At 38.1% G+C, this 23,410-nt stretch overlaps 2 protein-coding genes across 3 annotated transcripts in view; one reads left to right on the top strand and one right to left on the bottom strand.

Moving 5' to 3' along the window:
• Window positions 1-2,031: 2,031 nt before the first annotated feature.
• LOC138816192 (vomeronasal type-2 receptor 116-like) lies at window positions 2,032-22,004 on the bottom strand. Its single transcript, XM_070005768.1, has 7 exons — window positions 21,853-22,004; window positions 14,053-14,117; window positions 8,014-8,302; window positions 6,848-7,657; window positions 5,663-5,890; window positions 4,651-4,774; window positions 2,032-2,988 (listed from the first exon to the last, which is right to left on the bottom strand). Exons 1-7 carry the CDS (start codon window positions 21,865-21,867, stop codon window positions 2,066-2,068), a joined length of 2,454 nt encoding a protein of 817 aa, XP_069861869.1. The 5' UTR covers window positions 21,868-22,004; the 3' UTR covers window positions 2,032-2,065.
• A 522-nt stretch (window positions 22,005-22,526) lies between these two features.
• Window positions 22,527-23,410, top strand: part of Ccdc180 (coiled-coil domain containing 180) — a 45,069-nt gene continuing 44,185 nt past the window's right edge. For both annotated transcript variants that reach the window (XM_070010186.1, XM_070010197.1), the window contains exons 1-2: window positions 22,527-22,613; window positions 22,733-22,847. In XM_070010186.1, coding sequence (XP_069866287.1) covers window positions 22,779-22,847 — 69 coding nt within the window. In that variant the 5' untranslated portion in view covers window positions 22,527-22,613; window positions 22,733-22,778. The remainder of the gene's footprint in view (window positions 22,614-22,732; window positions 22,848-23,410) is intronic.

Genomic DNA, 23,410 nt, shown 5'->3' on the forward strand with positions numbered 1-23,410 from the left:
AACTCACAAGTTTGACACAACTTGTTTATCACAATGGAATTTAATCTATTAATAAAGGGAGTCTCACAAAAATGTGTTTGTGAATATGCAAAGTCTAGGTCAGTGTAAATGCCATTGTGGTAAATGCAAATTAGAGTTCCCCTGTAGATCACAGCATGGGATGCTAAAAGAGCAAAAGAAAATTTCCCTTCTATTTACATTGGCATATAACCAAAGTAAATAAAATCAGCACAATGAAAATACAAAGCAACATGCTATTGTAACACATTCACACTTCCTAAATTTGTATGTTTTTGTAAGAAAGAAGAAGCATAAAACAATACCTAAATTTGTATATTTTTGTAAAAAAGACAGAAGCATAAAACAATTATATATATACATAAATATATACCCACACACACATACACAGTATGACTCTGTCTAAATTTCATACATCTCAACTGGGAGCCAGTGGCTTACTTTTGTAATCCTAGCTAGTTGGAACCCAAATTCAAATGCTTTAGCCTTATGTTTGTTAAACTTTAACTTAGTTTTTGTAGGAATTATGCCACTCCTGTGTACACCATGATTTCATTCACATGTTTATATGTATATGTAAACTAGCATGTATAGAACTAATGTATTTATAATTAGGATCTAACTTCCACATATCAGAGAAAACATCATCTTTGTAATCTCTGACCTGGACTTACTTATGGAAAATTTTTCAAGAGCCATTCATTTCTCTACAAATAACATAATTAACTTTTTGCATAGATGTGTAAAACTCCAATATGTTTTTCTGCTCTGTTTCCATGATGTGTCTATGGGGAAATAGTACAGCAACAGACACTGTTGTGCCTTACTCTATCTACATGTGCATATTGTGTAACACTGCCAAAAAGTTGTATTGCTAAATAACAAGGGAGTTCTGGCTTAACTTTCTTGAGGAATCTCCAAACTGCCTTCTATATTGGAAGCAGTTGGTTATATACTCATCAACAGTGTAAAAGAATTCCTTCTCCGCATTCTTGTTAGTAAGTGGTGATTAAAAAATTCTGTCTAGAAGGAGATAATTGATCATGGATGTAAAACCTATTGTCCACCAACCAACTTCCTTTCAGTATTATATTATGAATTCAACAACTTCCACATAAAGTTGAGCTGTGTGCCTGGAGCTTACCTACATCTAATTTTCAATGATTTATGAGAGAGAAAGGGTAAAAAATAAATGGAGGAAGCTTGTAAGAGAACAAAAAATTACCAGTAAATAAGATATATATAAAATCTACAAATAAGACATTTAAAGCCAACAAGATTTTCAAATAGTAAAATATATATCTATCATAGCAAAATCAAATACATAATGATTAGACTATTAAGGACTGGGGATATATAAAATTCTCAAAAATGAATTGAGACAGTGAAGGAAAAAAGAAAGTGAAGCAAAAGAAGACTAAATAATACACCCAAAAGTAGATAAGAAAGGTGGAAAGGGGACACCTTGAACAAAATGCATTGTATTCAGAACTGGCAGCTCCGTTGTACAATTACTTCCAAGATAATAAACAGTTAAAATAGAAAAGTCAGGGAAAAATAAGTTGAGAATCATCTGGAATACAATCAGGGTAAATGGAATAATAAGAACAATTTAATGTTTATCAACAAATAGTCAATTTGGAATGAACATCGAAAAACTAGGAGAATGAAGCCGGGCGCTGGTGGCTCACGCCTGTAATCCTAGCTACTCAGGAGGCTGAGATCTGAGGATCGCGGTTCAAAACCAGCCTGGGCAGGAGAGACCGTGAGACTCCTATCTCCAATAAACCACCAGAAAACCGGAAGTGGCGCTGTAGCTCAAGTGGTAGAGCGCTTGCCTTGAGCTGAAGAGCTGAGGGACAACGCCCAGGCCCAGAGTTCAAGCCCCACAGCCGACCAAAAAAAAAAAAAAAGAAAACTAGGAGAATGAGTAAAAAATCTTTTATGGTTTAAAGTATTTTCCCAAACCTAAACTAGGATCTGAGGAGATAATTAGTACAGACGTGTTACAGAGGCTCTGTGATTTTAGAAAGACCTATATTTAATATTAAGAAGGTTTTTTTCTCCAAGAATGGGTTTTGCCCTGTATTCCATGCAGAGAATTTCTCTCTGGCCTCAACAAGATGATGTAGCACTTAGGGACAAAGATGCAGCCTAACAGGCCAGCACTGGAGGCTAAGATGGAGAAGACCTCCACGGCCACCATGGTTTTCCCCTTCGTGCTTTGGTAGACAGGCAAGAAGGTGACCCACACACTACAGAACACCAACATACTGAAGGTCAGGAACTTGGCCTCATTGAAGGTGTCAGGAAGGTTTCTAGCCAAGAAAGCCACAGTGAAGCTTGCCAGGGCCAGGGAGCCCAGGTATCCCAGGACACAATAGAAGGCAGTGGCTGAGCCTTTGTTGCACAGGATGATAATGTGACCATGCTCTGAGTGTGCATCAGTATCAACAAATGGAGGAGAAGTGCCCAACCAGATTCCAGACAGAAAGAGCTGGATCAGCGTACAGATGGGAATGATGAAGTTAGGCATTCCTGACACCAGCAACCACCGCATCCTTCTCCCTGAAGAAGTGACAGAGAAGGCCAGAACCACAGTAACAGTTTTGGCCAAGACAGTGGAAACAGCCATGGTGAACACAACTCCAAATGTGGTCTGCTGGAGGACACACGTGGCTGTGTTGGGATGTCCAATGAAGAGCAAGGAGCAAAGAAAGCAGCAGTTGAGGGAGATGAGCAAGATGTAGCTGAGAGCCCTGTTGTTGGCCTTGACAATGGGAGTGTTGTTGTGCTTGGTAAAAATCCCAATAACAGCAGTGGTTAGTGCAGAGAGGCAGAGAGCTAAGCAGACTAGAGTCATCCCCAGAGGGTCCCTAGAGTCCAGGAAGCTCTCAGATTTCAGCAGGCAGAGGTTTTTCTCTGTGTTGGCATACTGATGATCTGGGCACCTCACACACTGCTCCAAATCTGGCAAGAAGTGGTATTACCATCAGTTGTATAGTAGTTACCTTGCTTCTCTGTCCTTCCTCTAAAGAACTTAATTTGTTGAGCTTAACCCAGTGTTCTGTGTTGTTGCTTTCTAAACCAAAGATACAAATTCTATGAAGCATGCAATTCAATGTGAGTCCTGATCATGTCATCCTAATAAGTTTTCTTACTTTTCATTATTTTCATGAAATCATTTTCCATTATCAAAATGGAAATCTATCTCACATAATTAACACACCACGAGTAATAATCGGTGCAATTCCTTCAGAAACCACATACTTTATGAGAAATGTGCACATTTAATTTGGGGCATGAATATATACATTACAGAGAAACAGAAGTAATCAATAATCCTCATTATCTTCCCTAGATTTCTCCATCTCAGAATTTTTCAAAGCAAATATGGTAGTTTATTGGATTTTTCATTGACTCACTACCCAATTTTGATAACAGTGACATTACAAAATGTGATTCTTTGGGCTGGGAAGTTGGCTCAGTGATAGAGCACTTGCCTTGCATGCCTTAGGCCCTGGGTTCGATTCCTCAGCACCACATAAGCAAAAAGAAAAAAGCCGGAAGTGGCGCTGTGGCTCAAGTGGTAGAGCCCTAGCCTTGAGCTGATGAGCTGAGGGACAGCGCCCAGGCCCAGAGTTCAGGCCCCATGACCGGAACCCCCCCAAAAAAAATAAAAATAAAAAAATAAAATAAAATATGATTCTTCCCACCCAATATAAGCTTCATATTTACTCTTACTTCTATCCTCTTATTTTTACCTCATTTTCTACAATATCTAAAGCCTATCACAACAATAATTTTCTCTTAATATTTCATATTTTATCAGGTACTAAATAACATTTCTAAAAAATACACTTTATGACTTATAATTTCAAGGTACAAATAAATCACTTGTGAACCTTACACCCTTCATTCTCTAAATATTGAAATATATATTCAAAAATGTCTAGAATGATTTTTAACAATAAAAATAATTAGCATATACTGTCCTTTCAAATTAATATGCTCTTTCAATATCCTTTATCCAAAATGCTGCATTTTTAGGATTGTAGCAAAGAGTTAAAGTGGTCCTCTTGAGGTAAATTTTTTGCTACACAATATATTTTGCCATATTACAGAGAATATTTCAACATGTTATTTGGTGGAATGGATATCATGTACATGGAAACTGGTCCACAAAACTTGCCCAAATCTTTTATACCTCTTCAGGTGTTGTGAATTTTCTGGAAGGATTTTATCTTTTTCTAACATGTAAATTCTTACCTAATAAAAGGAAGGCTTTTGTCTCAGTATGCTATCTATCATGGATCGTTCCTATTTTCTTTCTTTCTTTCTTTTTTGTGGGGCTTGAGCTCTGGGCTTGAGCGCTGTCCTTACACCCTTCAGCTGAAGGCGAGCGCTCTACGGCTTGAACCACATCGCCACTTCCAGTTTTCTTGTGGTTAATTGGAGATAATAGTCTCACGGACTTTCCTGCCCAGGCTGGCTTTAACTACTAGCCTCAAATCTCAGCCTTCTGAATAACTAGGATTACAGGCATGAGCCACCGGCGCTATCTCCGTTCCTATTTTCTACCATTGATTAAGAAACATTAAGAAGATGTTACTTCAATACTTACACACTTACCTGTCCTGTTAGAAATCTCATTCATAGGGCAAGGGATACAATCAAAGCAACAGACAGACCTTCCCTCCTGAAGGGTTTTTCTGAATCCAGGACCACAATTCTCATTGCAGTCAGATGGCAGAGTCTAAAAAAAGCAGATTAGTGTTGATGACAGACAAGTTACTTATAATTAATACACTCAGATTCTAGTGTTGGAAGCATTTTGATCATTTAGAATAAAAAATTCTGTATAGATGCAGGTATATATATATATATATATATATATATATATATATATATATATATATATACATACATATATATACATATAATTGGATGATATTATTTCAGGTATTTTAACAAGCTCAAAGAAAAATGTTTTAAATCCTTCCTCTGCCCTTCTTAAAGGAAAATGTAGGAAAAGTAGCCGTTCTTCTTAAGATGGGAAATCATCTAAAATAACAAACAACTGGCAAATTGATGAATGAAATTAAACATTGTACCTTATAAATTGACTTTCAAAGATACTGTGTTACAGTTATATGGAGCTTTATAACACAGATAATATTTATATTTGGAATACATAAGAGAAAAATATTAAGAAATAACTTGGCAAATAAATATGCTCCATATGGACCCATTAATCAATTACTTCATAAAAATGTTCTAAATGGGCTGGATTCTGGTGGCTCACACCTGTAATCCTAGCTACTCAGGAGACGGAGGTATGAGGATCACAGTACAAAGCCAACCTGGGCAAGAAAGTCCATGAGATTCTCATCTCCAATATATCACCAGAAAACCAAAAGTGCCACTTTGTCTCAAGTGGTAGAGCACTAGTCTTGAGCTGAAGAGCAGAGGGATAGCACTCAGACACACAGTTCAAGCCCCATGACAGAGGAAAAAATATTCTAAATGGGAAGTTGGTAACTTACATTACTGCATTATTAATGAAGACAAGAGGAATAAATTCTAGCAAGACATTTTGTTCATTTATTCCAACTTCAGATCACCATTGTTTGATTCAACGAACCTCTATAAATAACATGGGCCATTCGATCATATCTTTGGATAGAGATAATTGATGCCCATGTGGTGCATATGGAGAGAAGTTTCCCACTTTCACCACTTGCCTAAGGCCTTCTGGAAAATTGCAAAGGTTCACAATGTCATACTCTGCCACCAATTTCTTTGTCCCATCCAAAATCACTTGGTCACCAGCAGGATTGTTGAAATGGATGTTCTTCAGAAAGGGGTGGAGCTAAAAGACAGGCATCAACCAGAGTCAAGTTAGTCAAAAGTTCACACAGAAAACTGGAAGAAAGAGTATGTATCACATTGACTTTTTTATTTCTGTTTCAGAATCCATTTTTAACAGGGTAATGTAGCAGAAAAACTGAAAGTCTATGGAGAACTAATATCAAATAATGCTGATAACTTTTAAGACCCAAGTAACTGTCTAAGATAATACTTCAAGATTAAAAATCTAGTACATTCAGCTGCCTGGCTACACAGGCACAGAGATTTCTTTTATGAGTAACTCCACTGTGTAATTCAGTAAAAAAAAAAAATTATAAAAAACTACCTGAATTAGAATTAAATTATTTCACTTACAAAATATGAACAATTGTGCACAAAATACTGAGTTGAACAAATTTTTCATTATTGCTTGCCTGTTACAAATGCAAATAGAAAATCAGTAAGTACAAACTTGAAAGCGTGAGCACTGACGTGTTACACATAGATGGAATGAAAACAATAAGTAACAAATTATTTAAAAATAATTCTTACCACTGGTTTTATTCAAGTAAAATTCTACATGGTTTAAAAACTATTTCAAAAACAAACTGGGTGATGGTGGCTCACAATTGTAATCCAAACTACATAGGAAGCAGAGATCTGAGGATCCCAGTTTGAAGCCACCCTGGACATGAACAACCATGAGACATCTCCAATTACCTACTGAAAAAAATGAAGAGTTTTGCTTAAATGTTTGAATATTCACATTGAGCAAAAAAGAAGCCTAGGCCCTGAGTTCAAGGCTAAGAGCTGGCACTAAAAGATAAAAAACAACAATCATCACAGACAGCTAAGCTTAGTACAGCTTCTCAATTTGTCTTTAAAAAAATCTGTCTCCACTACCTGGATTGATTTGAACGAATCCCTCTTACAATGTCAGTTTGCTGATAGCATTTACTTGTCAGTGCAAATTCTTCACCTGAAAAGGGGAAAACTGAAGTTTTCTTCCATTTCCCACTGGCTGTGCTTCTGCTTGACCAATAAGCATCTCATGAAGGGCCTGAGCCACAGCATACACAGCATTATATATATAGTAACTCTCTTCCATCATGCCCATGTTAAAAATGTACCTAGGCAACCATTCCAAGGACGCATTGGCTGGACAGTTCTTCCAAGTGACACAGCTAGACTCAGAAAATGTGCAATTAAAAAAGCGAATCCACACCAAAGCAAGGAAATAGTCTTTTGGGTATTTGGATGGGTTAGCAGTTTTGATAAAATTGTTGAAACCAGAAATCTCTCCATGGTGGTGTGAGAAAAAGAGAGGTGCATGGAATGAGTATAACAAAAAATATTTCATCTCATACAGAAATGTACTAAGGGAGTTTATGACCCAGATGGTTCCTAGACTTAAAGTTCTTGTGAAATAAGCGTTTACAAAATTGAACATGAATTCATTGTTACCGTAAATGACAACCACAGTTGAGAGTGAATTTCTAATTTTCCGATGAAAGGGTCGAAATTCAGTTGCTTCATGATAGAAAGAAAGTGGTAGTATGTGTTCAAAAGCTGTACAGACTTTTTGCTTGTTCATCTCTTCTCTCAATTGGGGCAGCATCCACAAACCATTCTCATCTTCTGAGATCACCAGACCCACCCACTTCCATCCGAAATGAACCATCAAGGAAACCATGGCAAAAGCTAGAGATGTGTCCTTGGGGGCTATCTGATAGACAGAAGGAAACAGGCGATGATCACTCAGGACAGGATCAAAACGCCCAAAGTTCAGCTAGAAGGAAAAAAATTAAAAAGTCAGGAATTGGATTGACATAAACAGCATCCTCAGACCTGATACGCATTAAGCAACACCTGAAATTATAAAAAGCCTTGTTTATCCCATGTTTAGTACTGCTTCCATTCCTGAGGCCTATGTAGAAAATGAAAGAACCAGGTAAGAGATAGAGGTATTCCTGTGGTCTGCTATAGGCTGTTCTTACACTAAAGCAAGCCCATACGGACATCTCACCAAAGGTAGTTCATTTGGAGCATTTATAATTCAGCATTCTTTTTTCCAAATTTATCAAAAACCTGAGAATGGCATCAACTAGTCATGCTTTCATCCCTCAGCAGCCCTCCTGTTCTCACCTGTGGAAATCTGTAGAGGTCCAACACTGTTGCATACTGGGAAGAGATTTGGCCTGCTGGTCCAGTCAGTGTTACTACAGTCTGACTTTCTCTCTTACAGTCATAATTCAAGATAAAATCTTTCCCAGAGAGGCTTAAGACAAGACTCTTATACAGCAAATGGTATCTTATTCCATTTGAATGGGCAGAAAATCCCATAGTGAGGTTAGGCAAAAGATGAGGATTTTTGTTGATCTCTTCAACAGCAAAAGCCAAGGCTAGAATAAACTGGTAGTTGTTGAAGTTATACCTGTAGAGAGAGCACAGGGAATATCTTCAATTTCATGCATTGACTTAAGGGAATAAATGTTTGTTTAGGAAAATAAACATGCACAAATTGAAACCTTACCTCTAACATTAATTAGAATAGGAGATTTGGGTTTTGTTTTATTTTTTGTCAGTCATGGGGCTTGAATTCTGGGCCTGAGCACCATCCCTGAGCTATTCAGCTCAGGGCATGTACTCTACCACTTGAGCCAAAGAGCCACTAATAGTTTTCTTGTGTTTATTTGGAGATAAGAGTCTCATGGACTTTCCTATTCAGGCTGGCTTTGAATAGCAATCCTCATGTCTCAGCCTCCTTAGTGGGTAAGATTACAGGCGTGACCCACCATTGCCAGCAGTATGTGAGTCTTATGTAGGTAATTCTTTTTGAGTGAGATCATGAAAGTGTTTCTCATGAATGAGATTTATATTCTTACAAGAGAACAAAGAGAACTTGTATTTCCCCTCTGTCAAATATGTACAAAACAGTTGGTACTAGTTTTGAAACATGAGACATTTTCTCATGAATACCTAACCAGTCAATGTCTGAAGGTTGTTCTAGTAAATGTAACAAGAAGCAAAGTAAATCCTATTATCATGCTAAAGTTGATTTTCTTTGGTTCTGTTGTAGGGTAACCTAATTCAGAGAATGTCTTTTGTGAGAGAGAATCATGTAGAGCAAGAGCACACATGAGAATGATTCTCTCCTCAGAAAAAGCAAATTGATGAGAAAAAACTCCCAGAACAGTAACAAAATTGTAGGCAGCAGAACTAAATTCTTACTTACTTAAACAAAGGCAAATTAGATGCATTAATAAATAGAAAAGAAGCTAATTTTCCTTTTTCTGCATCAAATTTTTGTTCTCCCATATGACAGAGAAAAAGAATTAAATCCAAGCCTTTGACTACAAGGCAGGATACAAGTCAACCTTGGAGCTGCCTGTTTTTTTAAAATGTCAGACAAATACCATTAGAATAAATATCTAAATTGCCAGTAGGCTAGGGGGTTCCAAAGTATCTCCTTAAACCCTTGGCAATGGTGAATAGAACATGAGGAATGACAGTCAAACTCCTAAGGAGGAAGGCATGAAAATAATTCAGTGTTATTTCTCATAACACTTTTCCAGGACCACTAACTTAAGAAAAATTACCCAGTCATCCTGAAGGTGTTTCAAACAGCAGGAAAAGATTCAGCATTGGAAAATATGTTCTTTCTAAAATCATATTAAGGAAAATTTAAAAAATGAAAACAAGTCTAAGTCATAGTTCAGTTTTCTAATATACCATCATACATCATCAAATTCATTTGATTTATGGTAATTCCTTGAACAGACCATGAAAGTGGCATAAGTTGCTATGTTTCTTTCTTTGGCTTGATATTCACTGAACAGGAGGATTTATCCAGCCACACTAGTTTTAAATACTAATGGTGAAAAATAGATCTTCAAAAACATAACAAAACACTATTGCTGATCCCTTTATCCCTCATTGCAGAACAGCTTTTTAGGAATCCTATCCAAAGATGATGAAGAAATCACAATAAGTAGACCCAGAAAAGACTACATATTAATATAAGAACAGAAAAATATAAATATTAAACTTGTTCAACTTAACAACTCAATAAGCTTCTAACTTAAAGGAAATAGAAATGAAAAAACAACCACTTCTTAAATCAAAAAGAAAAATCAACAGCAAAACTGAATTACCTTAACATATCTTTCCTTAAATAGACTGGAAAAATAAAAATTGTTAAAATATTTACAGTAGAGAAAATTACCTACATGTTTATGGAGTCCATACCAAAATATCAGGATCATTCATCACGGGAATAGGAAAACAATGAAAAACTTGTAACTAAAAAATCCTTGAATGAATGACCAAAGCTATGTGGAAAAAACAACTAGTAAGGAAATGGTGCTGTGGCTCAAGTGGTAGAGTGCTCGCCTTGAGATGAAGAACAGGAGGACAGATTCCAGGTACAGCCCCAGGGTTGACCAAAAACCCAAAAACATGTATTTGGGGAGGGAAGGGATGGTAGGAGAAAAACAAAGGAAGGGAAAAAATGCTTGATAGGAAATGTATTCATTATGTTACTCGTGTAACTGTAACCCCTCTGTACAATATCTTTACAATTAAAAAATATATTTTTAAAAAGGAAGAGAAAACAAAACAAAACAAAAACAACTAGTAATAAATGTTTGGCAATACTGGATCTTAAAGTTACCATTGACTTCTTTTTTTGTTGTTTTGTTTTTTTTTTTTGTTTTTTTTTTTTTTTTGGTCGTGGGGCTTGAACTCTGGGCCTGGGCGCTGCCCCTCAGCTCTTCAGCTCTAGGCGAGTGCTCTACCACTTGAGCTACAGCACCACTTCCGGTTTTCTGGTGGTTTATTGGAGATAGGAGTCTCAAGGTCTCTCCTGCCCGGGCTGGCTTTGAACCACGATCCTCAGATCTCAGCCTCCTGAGTAGCTAGGATTACAGGCGTGAGCCACCAGCGCCCGGCTTTTACCATTGACTTCTAGTACAATTAAAAAATAGACTAGTAGAAGTTAGGGACATGTGCATCTCGCTGAGATATATACTCCTAACAATTGAAGATGCTGAACTATGAGAAGTGTGACTCAGATACAGCCTTGGCAGAAAACAACTGCATGATTGTTTTATCTAAAAATTATTAAAATTAAAACCTGTCACTTCATAGGCAGAAGAAACAGCAAAATACAATAGAAAGCCCAATAAAAATCCATGTAGTTGTAACCATGAATATTGAACTCAGCTTCTGTTCTGAAAAATGGCCTCTATAATCTGTGGTTGCTCTGAAAATACAGACATCCACATGTAAAATACTGAAATCGCATTGCAGTCTTTCACCAAATATAGGATTTATTCAAAATTGTTTACAGATCTTAATAGGAGACATGAAATTTTGAAAACAGTAGAGAAACACAGAGGAGAAATCTTTCAAGAAGTAGGCACAAGCGAATGACTTCCTGGCTAGGATGCCAATAACATGGGAACAATACATACATCTGACATTTTGGAGAGAGGGATGTGGTGCATTTGGACCTATTCATTTTCAAAGCTGTGGATTAGCACGCATAAAAATACACTTTTCTCAATAACAACAACAACATATATACATTTCTACAAAAGGGTTTTGTATGCTCATTGAAAATATTTGAAAGTTTCTGGAAGCATGCCAATTTTAGGAAAATAATTCAGAATGATAAGGGAAAAACATTACTATTGTGTAAAATATTGGATGGGATAAAATGACAGCAGAATAGATAGAAACGTAACTATGACATAAAAATGAACAAAAAATATTGGTTTGTATCTGAAAGTTTTATCCATCAGACAGTTACTTTTGAAAATAGCATAGAAATAATGAATTATTCATTTTCCAAATTGCAGTGAAGAACATAATTTACTTTACAATATATAGTCTTATTTTATATTTATTTGGAGGAGAAAATGCAAACCAAATCATTTCTGAAAAGAAATAAAGTTAAAATCAGCAGGTATATTTCAGATCTTGTAGAGAGCTTGAGCAAAAATCAGGTGGTTGTTAATGAGAAGTCATATGATAAAGCATAAAGCCAGTTAAAGTAAATATTTTATAAATGTTTGCTAATAAAATATACTTAGAAAAGACTGGCTCAAATAATTTCCCTTAAAAAGCATTTCTACTTGCCAGTGATAAAATAGCATACAGAATAGGGACATTAACATACATTTGTGACCTGAGGTATCTATGAAGTCACATCCCCACCACCATTAAAATGGGAAAGGTTTCAGAAGGTTTTCTAGAGAAAGAAATAGATTCTAAGTGTATGGGAAAGCACATTCCCAAGTCCTGAAGTTGTTTGTTGCAACTGTTGATTTAATTAGTGAACTGAAACGTTTGGAAAAGTTTTTAACATTATTTGTCTAATGGATGAATCAGCAAATAGGAGAAAATCTGAGGTACTACGACTGTATTGTGTCAGGTGGAAGTAGGATTTCCCAAGCCAGACTATTAGAAAAGACAGCACAAAGTCAATGCCAGCAGCCTACCCTGGCTTCTTCTAAACCCTCAGAATACAGGATTTCATAGGCTACCATCATATATGAGTGGAAGCTACCGCCTTGTCTAGAAAAGAAGGCTTGACATAGCTCACCTGATTCCACTGGAAGATCACTGTCAATTCTTCATCTCTCTGTTTGTCTATTAGAAGACCATTTCTGGCCTGTGATAAATTGAATAAGTGATAATGTTTGATATCCTGCAGTCCTCATTCTGTACTGATATAGGGTGACATTAGATGACAGTATGTGCCTTGAATATGAACTCTATTAAATATTTCAGCCAATAGCTGAGAGGCATCATTTTCTTAAAGTAACTTTCCATCCATCAACTGGTATCCTGAACTTTTAATACCAGTTCCTTTTGGTCATGCTGTGCTAAAGATTTAGCTCCATGGATTTCATTCATTGCTAAGCCTCATCACATTCATCCAAATAATTAAGGGAAAGCCTTCATGGATAAAAGGTTAATTGATTATTGTTATCTACTACCAGACAAATGTTTTACTGCAGGATACCTGATTGTCAGACCAGACTCCAGTGACATCCACACACAGAATTTGTATAACTGAAAGTAGCTATGACACATGCATCAGCAGAAAATACAACATCAATGACATTATATAAATACATCTGTGAAATATTTAAATAAATATTTACTATTAATATATGGGGAAATGGATAAACACAGTTCCTATTGGTCCAACAATCTATAAGCAAAAGTTATGTGTTATACATGAGAATAGTTTAGAAGAGGCCATCGCTATTCCTGAATATGAACAGATGCCACAAGGAAAGCTTGATTTACCAAACTTGGAAAATGACGCAAGCAATCAATATTCCAAGTAATATTTTACCTTCTAATAGGACTGAAATTAGAATGCTCATTTCTGCTCATTTCTGCCTTGTGATCTTGTAAATGTAATCTCCTGCAGTAAAACTCATGTGGATATATAAGTACTGAGAATGTGTGTATACATGTAAACCCGAACAAAGAGTAAGTGTAGAACCTCTGTAATGCCTCCCTTCTTCAGGTTTGACAGAATGTCCTCTGCTACATGAAGCACCACTGATGTGAAGTTCTGACCCACAATGTATTTGAAATAGTAACTGCGTCCTTCCAATAAGAATTCTTCCTCATACAGATGGGCATCAAAAAGCTGACTGACAGATATTAGAAATCATATATATGTAGGAAAGTATCTGCCTCTTGATTATGGGGAAATACATGTTCCTGTAACTTGTGAGCTTAAAACTCATGTCAATGGCTTTTTCAAGTAGCATTGCTTGATTCTTGCAATGACACAATGACAGATAATGTAGAGGTGTTACAGTGAGCAGAGTTTTCAGTCCTGGAAAGGAAAGCTATGTGAAGAAAAGTAGTCATAACACTTTTCAAAAAGAAATATACTCATTACCTGACTTAGGAAATGATAACCCCTATGTACATCATCTTTACAATAACACTTTAAAAAAAAAAAGAAAATTGTATCCTCCCTTTTGAAAAAAGAAAAGTATTCATCTGAGATACACAAACAAATATTGGGCTATTTCCAGTCCAAAGTTACATAGTAACAAATGGTAGAGAATATAGAAAGCATTAATTGACAAAAGATCTGCTCAGACTGAAAATCAAACAGAGAATAAAAAATAAAGTTCAGAAGTTACTTACCTCACCTTCTCAGCATTACTGTCCCAACCAATGGATTTGCCAAAATTACGTGCTATTTTCATGTACTGGAGGGGGAAAAAACCAGCAATCAACACATCTCCACTCTTATATGCAGTCTCCTTCTTGGTGAGTAAGCATTCCTCTTCACTGAGGGAACTGACAAGAAATGGAAGTTGTAGTACAACTGATGTAAAAATCAAAGGAAACATCATAGAGTGGTATGTAAACCTTATTTGTGAACATATGTGGATCTTATGATAACCAGAAAGTAAGTAAATCTGTCATGAATACAAGAATATTTGAGTGTGATGTTATTGCCTAGGATTTCCACTCTGCCCCCGCCCACTTCTTTCACCATAACCTGCTGTCTTTCTGTAGACAAATGCTGTATTCTTTCACCCCTGGGGCTCTGCATCTGTGGTCCTATATCCAAGTCAAAAACATGAGATGCAAAATATTTGGATGGTTCCCTTCTCCACTCCCAGGTGCTATAATTTCATCAAGACCGAAGGGTGTAAGACTCCAGAGATGGATGGAAATTTGTTGGAATTGGCCCTAAGGTAGTAGTGAGAAACTTTGCAAATAAAGCCTCATGGGATCATGTAAAAGTTCTGAATCAAACTTGTAATGTGAGGTGCAAGGGAAAGTGGACAGAAAGTGTTATTCAAATAAAAGTCCTATCAGTCATTGACCATCACCCTCCACAATCAAAGATGGGGAACCTGCCACACCTGTGGCTAAAGCCAGTGGGAGAACATTGCTGGTATGAGCCATACAGATATCCATACCCATTTGAACTGAGAATATGAGGCTGTGTAATATATGCCCCAAACAAAGAGAATAGTACAAAAGAAACTCTAAATAGTTTGCACACACACGAGCCATCAGAAGACTTTAGGCACAAGGAACAAAGAGACTTTTCAAAGCAGTGAAACAATTTTATTTAATCCTATTCTTTTGGGAACTTGCTGTTGCATGATTGCCCATGATTTTACCATATGCAAGTGAAAATGTGAAACATAATGTAAGTGCTTTCCTACATGATGAGGTATTGGGGCTGGCTCTTGTGTTATGTCATATATCACAAACTCCAAGGTTTTACCAATACAAGAAAGTGATTAGGTTTTGAGCGTGTGTTTTCTAATTGAATTGTGCAGTTTTTGCTCAAGTTTTCTCTAAAAATAACTGCAACCTAAGAAGAGAATTTACTTGTATTGAGAAAAATTTTCATTCTGTCTGGCATCCTCTGCTCTTGCAACATTATTGAGGATTTTAAAGGTATATGGGGAAATGAAAAAGGGAGGAGAGAGGTAAAGATTAGGTAAGAGAAGGAGCGAGACAGAGAGACAGAGACAGAGAGAGACTGTGTCATAAAGTAAACACAGAGATTCCATGTGAATTTCGTGGTACAAAACACAGTGGCTTAGCACTGTCCTCTTCAGATTCAGAAATCCCACTTTGTGCCTTTATTCACCTTGTTCAACTGGCCTGGTCTGAAACTTTTCATAATAACATGCTGATGCACATGCTTGTGTATTGCTGTAGCCTGACCCCTCATCTGATTAACTTTAAGCTTAGTTCAGTATTATTTCCTGTATAACTACCATGTCTTATTTATGGTGAGGTTTAAATAGTATCCCTCCTTATTTTTTATTATGAAAATACCGTACAGAGGGGTACGGTACATGGGCAAGATAATGAGTACATTTCTTATGAAGCACTGTTGCCTCCTCCTTTGTTTCCCCTTCCCAACCCTTCCCATCCTCCCCTACCCAATCCTCCCTCCCCCCCCACCAAGGTTGTAAAGTTTGTTTTTGACATAACAACTTGTACATCTCATTGTTGCAGTGGGTCCAAATGTATCCCTATTTAAACTATTTGTTTTTTCCCTTCCCCTACACAAATTATACCAACCTCAAATACAGTAAAAGGAGGGGTTATATCATAGGGGAAGGACATACAAAGCAACAAAGAAATCACCTTATAAATATGTTAGAAGCCGGGCGCTGGTGGCTCACGCCTATAATCCTAGCTACTCAGGAGGCTAAGATCTGAGGATCGCGGTTCAAAGCCAGCCCCGGCAGGAAAAACCGTGAGATTCCTATCTCCAATAAACCACCAGAAAATGGGAAGTGGCGCTGTAGCTCAAGTGGTAGAGCGCTCGCCTTGAGCTGAAGAGCTGAGGGGCAGCGCCCAAGCCCAGAGTTCAAGCCCCACGACTGACAAAAATAAATAAATAAATAAATAAATAAATATGTTAGAAACAATTGCATGAAAGCAAAACTTTTGAATACTTATCTTGGGGTTTATTTCACCTAACATCAACTTATCTGACCTTCTCTGCTTGTCTCAGACATATACTAGTTATTGCAAATAAGGGAAACCATGGGACCTATGTTTCTTTGCGCCTGGCTTACTTCACTTAATATAATTTTTTCCAAGTCTTTCCATTTCCTAACAAATTGGGCAATGTCATTCTTTCTGATGGAGGCATAGAATTCCATTGTGTATATATACCACATTTTCTTGATCCATTCATCTGGATTGGTTCAATATCTTAGCTATGGTAAATAATGTTGCAATAAACATAGTTGTGCTGGTAGCTTTAGTATGGTCTTGTTTGTGACCATTTGGGTAAATGCCCAAAAGTGGGATTGCTGGGTCATAGGGGAGCTCTATGTGGAGTCTTTTGAGGAACCTCCATACCACTTTCCAAAGTGGTTGAACAAGTTTACACTCCCACAAACAATGAAGTAAGGTTCCTTTCTGTCCACATCCCCTCCAGCATCTGTTGTTGTTAGAGTTCTTGATTATAACCATTCTAACTAGGGTGAGGTAGTATCTCAATGTTGTTTTGATTTGCATTTCTTTTATGGCTAGTGAGGTTGAGCGTTTCTTCATGTGTCTAATGGCCATCCTTCTTTCTTCTTCAGAGAAGTTTCTCTTTAAGTCTTTTTTTTTTTCTTTTTTTTCTTTTTTTGGTCTGGTCGTGGGGCCTGAACTCTGGGCCTGGGCGCTGTCCCTCAGCTCTTCAGCTCAAGGCTAGCGTTCTACCATTTGAGCCACAGCGCCACTTCCGGCTTTTTTCTTTTTGCTTATGTGGTGCTGAGGAATCAAACCCAGGGCCTCATGCATGCAAGGCAAGCGCTCTACTACTGAGCCACCTTCCCAGCCCACTCTCTTTACGTCTTTAGCCCACTTATTTATTGGGTTGTTGTTTCTTTGAGGATTTGTTTTTGGGGGATTTACTTTTTTGAGTTCAAGTATATTTTAGATATGAGACCCTTGTCCGTTGTATGGCTAGTGAAGATCTTCTCCCAATCTGTGGGCTTTCTATTCATCTTGCTAGCTATGTCCTTTGCCATGCAGAAGCTCTGCAATTTCATGCAATCCCATTTGTCCAACCTTTCTTTGATTTGTTGTGTTTCTGGGTCTCTATTAAGAAAATTTCGGCCTGGGCCAAGGAGACCTAGGGTTTCTCCTATTCCATCCTGTAATGTTTTCAGGGTGTCTGCTTTGACTCCGAGGTCTTTGATCCATTTGGAGTTGATTCTGGTGCAAGGTGATATATAAAGATCTAGCTTTAGTTTTCTACAAGTAGTTAACCAATTTTTTGCCAGCACCATTTACTGAAGAGGCTGTCTTTCTTCCATTCTATTTTTTTTTAGCTCCCTTATCAAAGATTAGATGGCTATAGGTCTGTAGGTTCATTTCTGGGTTTTCAATTCTATTCCATTGGTCCTGAGGTCTGTTCTTTGCCAGTACCAAGCTGTTTTGATTACTATGGCTTTGTAGTAGAGTTTGAAATTTGGTATTGATATTCCTCCAGCACTGTTCTTTCTGTTAAGGATTGTTTTTGCTATTCGGGATCTTTTATTGCTCCATATGAATTTTTAGATTGACTCTTCTATTTCCTTGAAGAATGAGGTTGGAATATTGATAGATAGCCTTGTATCCCTCCTTATTTATGTTATACATAGATTTCAGCATTCTGAGCACTTTGGGTTTAGATATAAGACACCCACACTAGGCAAATTAAGACATATAAAATTCATTTTCATCTATTTTGAATTAACACTCAACCAAGAGAATAGCATACACCTGGCATAAAGGCAATAGACTTCTTCTAGATTATTGCCAAATTAATTATTTGGATTCTCCCATTGTAATAGTGCTAAAACTAATCAAGGGTTCTATTATACAGATAGGGTTGTGAATCCCTTTCCATCAGTGTTCTCAATGCCTGCTGTATCATGGAGCATAGAATGCAAATGAAATATTGCCCTCATGGTCATGCCTGAACATATGACTACAAACAACAATTTGCTGTAAGTCCCGGATGAGGGGTCTATAATCTTTTTCTGTATGTCTTTGTAAATTGTATTTGAAATAGGTATATGTAAATAAAGTATACACATACATAAATAACATATACATGTATATAAGGTACATCTACACACATACAAGTATAAGGTACCCCAACAAAGACTGTTTAAAAAAGTGACAACAGGGAGGAGGTAAAGAAGACTATATGTAGATGTTTGAATTGGGTCAGAGTTCACCATATAATGTCTGAGAGATCACAATGATTCCCTTTTATACTACACACACATGCTAGTTCATAGTTATTCTATTAAGAACATAATTTATATTTTGATCCTTTCATTTTGGTTATATTTACAAATGTAATATGTCATTATTGTTATGGGTTCCTCTAGAGTACACTCACTTTCATATATATATATATATATATATATATATCTCATATGTTCTAATTTTACATGTCCCCATGTCTCTCTCTTAAAGTGAGGGGAGGGGAAGTGTAGTTGTGGAGGTGGGAGGGAAGGGATGGTAGGGGAAAAACAAAGAAGGAGATAAAAATGCTTGATAAGAAATGTACTCATTACCTTGCTCATGTAACTGTAATCCCTCTGTACAGTATTTTTACAATAAAAAATGAATTAAAAAACTCAACACCATACTTATTTACCAACAGTCCTTCATTTGTGAAGAAAATCATACAGTTGTTATTCATATACTGAGAGCATCTGGGTTGCTTCCATACCTTAGCTATGGTGAAGAATGCTGCAACAAACATAGTTGTGCTGGTAACTTTAGTGTGGCCTTGTTTGTGGTCATTTGGATAAATGCTCTATGTTTAGTCTTTTCAGGAACCTCCACACTGCTTTTCAGAGTGAAATATTTTGTGGATATTTCCTATGTTAAGTTTTCTAGAAGTCAGTGCATTTGCTTATCAGAGAATGATTTAAAAATCAAAAGTAATGAAATAACACAACGTGAGTAATAGGGGAAATAATTATTACTCAGGTTGTGTTTTAAGGCCTCCAGAATCTGAGTACTCATACTCATTAACACAAAGAAAGCCAACAAAGATAAGTATACAGCTTCTGTCAGAAGCAGCTCCTGTGTTCATCCTAACATCTAAGGCTGTCCCCTCCCCTCTTACTGTCCACAGCCACAGAACTGATTTTCCCCTCCCCAGCTTCTTGGAAAATTGAGTTTATTGAAGTTCAGAATGCAAATGACAAAGTAGAGCACTCAGATCTTCAGGGCTTTAAAAAAAATGTTTTAAGGTCCCCAGACTCTGAGTGCTCTACTTATTAACACAAGGACAGACATCCCAACAAAGATAAATATACAGCTTCCCCCAGAAGCAGCTCCTGTGTTCATCCTAGCATCTACGGATGCTCCCGCCCCTCTCACTGTCTACAGACATAGAACTGATTTTTTCCCCTACTTCTTGGAAATGTGAGGAGTGAACTGGAGCTCAGGATGCAAATGACAAAGTAGAGCACTCAGAATTGGAGGCCTTAAAACAAATTTGGGGGCCTTGAAACAAATGTTTTAAGGTCTCCAATTCTGAGTGCTCTACTCATTAACAGAAAGACAGACATCCCAATGAAAATAAATATACAGCTACTGTCAGAAACAGCTCTTTTGTTCAATCTAGCATCTAGGGCTGTCCCCTCCTCTCTTCTCCACATTCATAGAACTGATTCCCCCTACCCCCCAACCTCCTGGAAAGCTGAGGAGTGTATTGGAGCTCAGAATGCAGATGACAATGTAGAGCCCTCTGAATTTGGGGGCTTTAAAATAAAGGTTTTAAGGTTCCCAGAATTGGAGTGCTCTACTCATTAACACAAGGACAGACATCCCACAAAGATAAACATACAGCTTCTGTGTTCATCCTAGCAGCTAGGGCTGTCCCCTCCCTCTTTTTGTCCACAGCTACAAAACTGAATTCCCCCCCCCAAAACCTTGGAAAGTGGAGGTGTGTATTGGAACTCAGAGTGCAAATGACAAAGTAGAGCACTCAGTATTTGAGGGCCTTCAAAGAAACATAGGTCCCATCGTTTCCCTTATTTGCAATAACTAGTATATGTGTAGGACAAGCAGAAAAGGCCAAAAGCTATGTACATATGACCATATAAGATGATTTTAAGCGAAATTAACCCCAAGATAGGGACACAAATATCCTTTTTATTTCTTGCTATTGTTTCTAACATAGTTATAATGCACCACGTGACTTTTTTGTTTCATTGTATGTTCCTCCCCATGGTATAACCCCTGTTTTCACTGTATTTTATGTGGGTGCCCTGCATCTTGCATATACAAGATTCTAATTCGGGAAGGGGAAGGGAAAAAAACAAAATGCTTCAATAAGGATACAAGTTGACCTATTACAATTTCCGTGAGGGAGGCAGTAGTTGTGGAGGTGGGAGGGAAGGGATTGTAAGGGGAAAACAAAGAAAGAGGTAACAATGCTCAATAGGAAATGTACTCATTACCTTGTCATGTAACTGAAACCCCTCTGTACAGTATTTTTACAATAAAAATGTACAAAATTTTAAAAAAATTAAAAGATTAAAAAAAAGAATTTGAGTGTCTTTTTGAGTGCCATACTCATTAACATAAGGACAGATATCCCCCAAAGATAAATATACAGATTCTGTCAGAAGCAGCTCCTGTGTTCATCCTAGCTTCTAGTGCTGCCCCCTCCCCTCTTGCTGTTAATGGCCACAGAACTGAATTTTTCTCCCCGACTTCTTGGAAAACTGAGGAGTACATTGGAACTCAAGATGCAAAAGACAAAGTAGAGAACTCAGAATTTCGGGGCCCTAGACTAGGGCCTGAAAACTTGTTTTCTGAGTGCTGAGTGCTCTACTCATTAACACAAGGATGCACATCCCCAAAAGTATAAGCATACTGCTTCTCTCAGAAGTAGCTTCTGTGTTCATCCTAACATCTAGGGCTGTCCCTTCTCCTTTTGCTGTCCACAGCCACATAACTGATTCACATATGCACCCACGGAGGGGTCTTCTTGGAAAGCTGCAGAGTGACAAAGTAGAGCACTTAAAACATTTGTTTTAAGGCCCCCAAATTCTGAGTGCTCTACTTTGTCATTTGCATCCTGAGCACAAGCCTGTAAACCTAGTGGATTACACGAGTGGCCCAGCTACTCATGTAATTGTTAAAGAAAAAAACACCCAAAATTATACATGTGCCAGGAACTAGACCCCAGAAAGAGTCTGGGCAGAATAAACTTTCTGATTTACAAGTCTTGAGCCAGCAGGGTCTCCTTGGATAAGTAAAAGAGCAGATAGTGCAAAAAAAAAACAAAAACTGGATTTCCTATTTTTGTATGTACATGTGTGTTTTTCACCCTTTCAGTCACCTCACATTTTTTCTCTGGCAGAACAAATATAATCTTCATTACAATATTTCACCTCATTAACGCCCTAGACCAGAAGAATCAGAATAAAAGTTTTTTCTACTTACTCTCTTGTGTTTCATAATTTCTGATTTTAGAGCTGACAGTGATGCTTACTCTAGGAAGATGGCACCAAGTGTTGTTATTTGTAAACTGAACAGGGAATCCAGCCAACAGAAAAGTTCTACAAGAAGGAATTGATCATCGTATACACCTCATATGGGACATGAGTGTCCACTTATTTGGATCCAATCAATTACAGCCTTTTCAGTTCTGGCCAGGCAAGCTTGGGTCCTGAATTCTGAGTTCTCTCGTCTCTTAAACTAAGAAAAAGACGGTCTCTTTCACATTTTTACAGGCAAACACTACCCTGTGCTGCCTCCCGGCCTGGGTTGGTTTTATTCTTATTTTCTTATCCTTAAGTAGCTGTACCAAGGGTTTTCCATTCAACATGCCAAGTACAAAGCATCTCGAGTCCTGTTTCTAATCAAGACCAAGAAGATAGAGAAGGATGGACTTTCTCCTACTAGCCTTCGGGGTAGTTAATGTGCTAGATTGAGCCGCGATAACCCTGGCCCAGGGAAGCAAATAGCTGTGCCGGAAGCGGTTGCGTTTCACTGCTCCAGGCGGAGCTCTCGGCGCTAAGGACGAATCCCGAGACGTGGGAACGGGGGTGTGGGCGGGACCACCGGCCCCGCCCCTCGTGTTACCTAGGAGACCGCGAGCGTCCTGCCGCGGTTGCCGCCGGAGCCCTAGGGGCGGGACTTGAGTCGGCTCTCCGCAAGTAGGCGTGTAGCCAGCCCCACGCCGGTCCTCTGCTCGAGGGCAGGTGATTTAAAATCAAACCTCCGAGCCACCCCCAGGGTTCCCAGGGCCTACCAGGGGGTCATCCTCTAACCAGAACCTCCTCTCCACCCTCCCCTCCCCGCCCCACCCCTCCACACACAGACATTGGTTTCCTGGACTAAGGCAGGGACGAACGCCAGCGGCCAGGATGTCCACCGTGGGGAAGGTGACCAAGGTTCAGAGCGGCAAAGTCTACCAGCAGATCTTCGAGGCCGAGGTAGGGTTGCCCTCCGCCCCCTTCCCTCTGCTTAACCACAAACTTCCTTCTGTACCCTCCAAGTGTCCCTCTCTCTATGAGCCCCACTTCCTCCGGAGAATCATACAATAAGGGCTTTTGACCTTGCTTTGATCGTGAAAATAATTTCTGCTGGTTCTGCCAGTTTGAGTACCTGTTCTTGAAAATTAGGAAAGCTGAAGTGCGCTTTTAAATGTAAACAACTCAGAAATTACCTGAGTGAACTATGCAGTACCCAGGACCCATTTCTCATACATAAAAGCAGTTGTGAGTTTTCTATTTATTTTTAGTACTTTTTTATTGTAAAAATGTTGTACAGAGGGGTTACAGTTACATGAGCAAGGTAATGAGTACATTTCCTATTGAGCATTGTTGCCTCCTCCTTTGTTTTCCGTTACCATCCCTTCCCCCCCTCCCCCCCTCCACAACTACACCCTCCCCCAAGTTTTAAAGTTCATTTTCAACATGTTTTGTACATCTCATTTTTACAATGGGTCAACCTGTATCCTTATTTAAGCGTTTGTTTCCCTTCCCCTCCCCAAATT

The sequence above is a fragment of the Dipodomys merriami genome, unplaced genomic scaffold, assembly GCF_024711535.1.
Source record: "Dipodomys merriami isolate MVZ:Mamm:240054 unplaced genomic scaffold, mDipMer1.0.p SCAF_11, whole genome shotgun sequence".
NCBI classification, from domain to species: domain Eukaryota; kingdom Metazoa; phylum Chordata; class Mammalia; order Rodentia; family Heteromyidae; genus Dipodomys; species Dipodomys merriami.

Excerpts from the sequence above, each read along its gene's own strand:
- LOC138816192 (XM_070005768.1), bottom strand. Across the intron at positions 7,658-8,013 it reads ACCTCTACAGATTTCCACAG|CTGAACTTTGGGCGTTTTGA; the intron begins GTGAGAACAGGA and ends TTTTCCTTCTAG. Across the intron at positions 2,989-4,650 it reads TGAGATTTCTAACAGGACAG|ATTTGGAGCAGTGTGTGAGG; the intron begins GTAAGTGTGTAA and ends ACTTCTTGCCAG.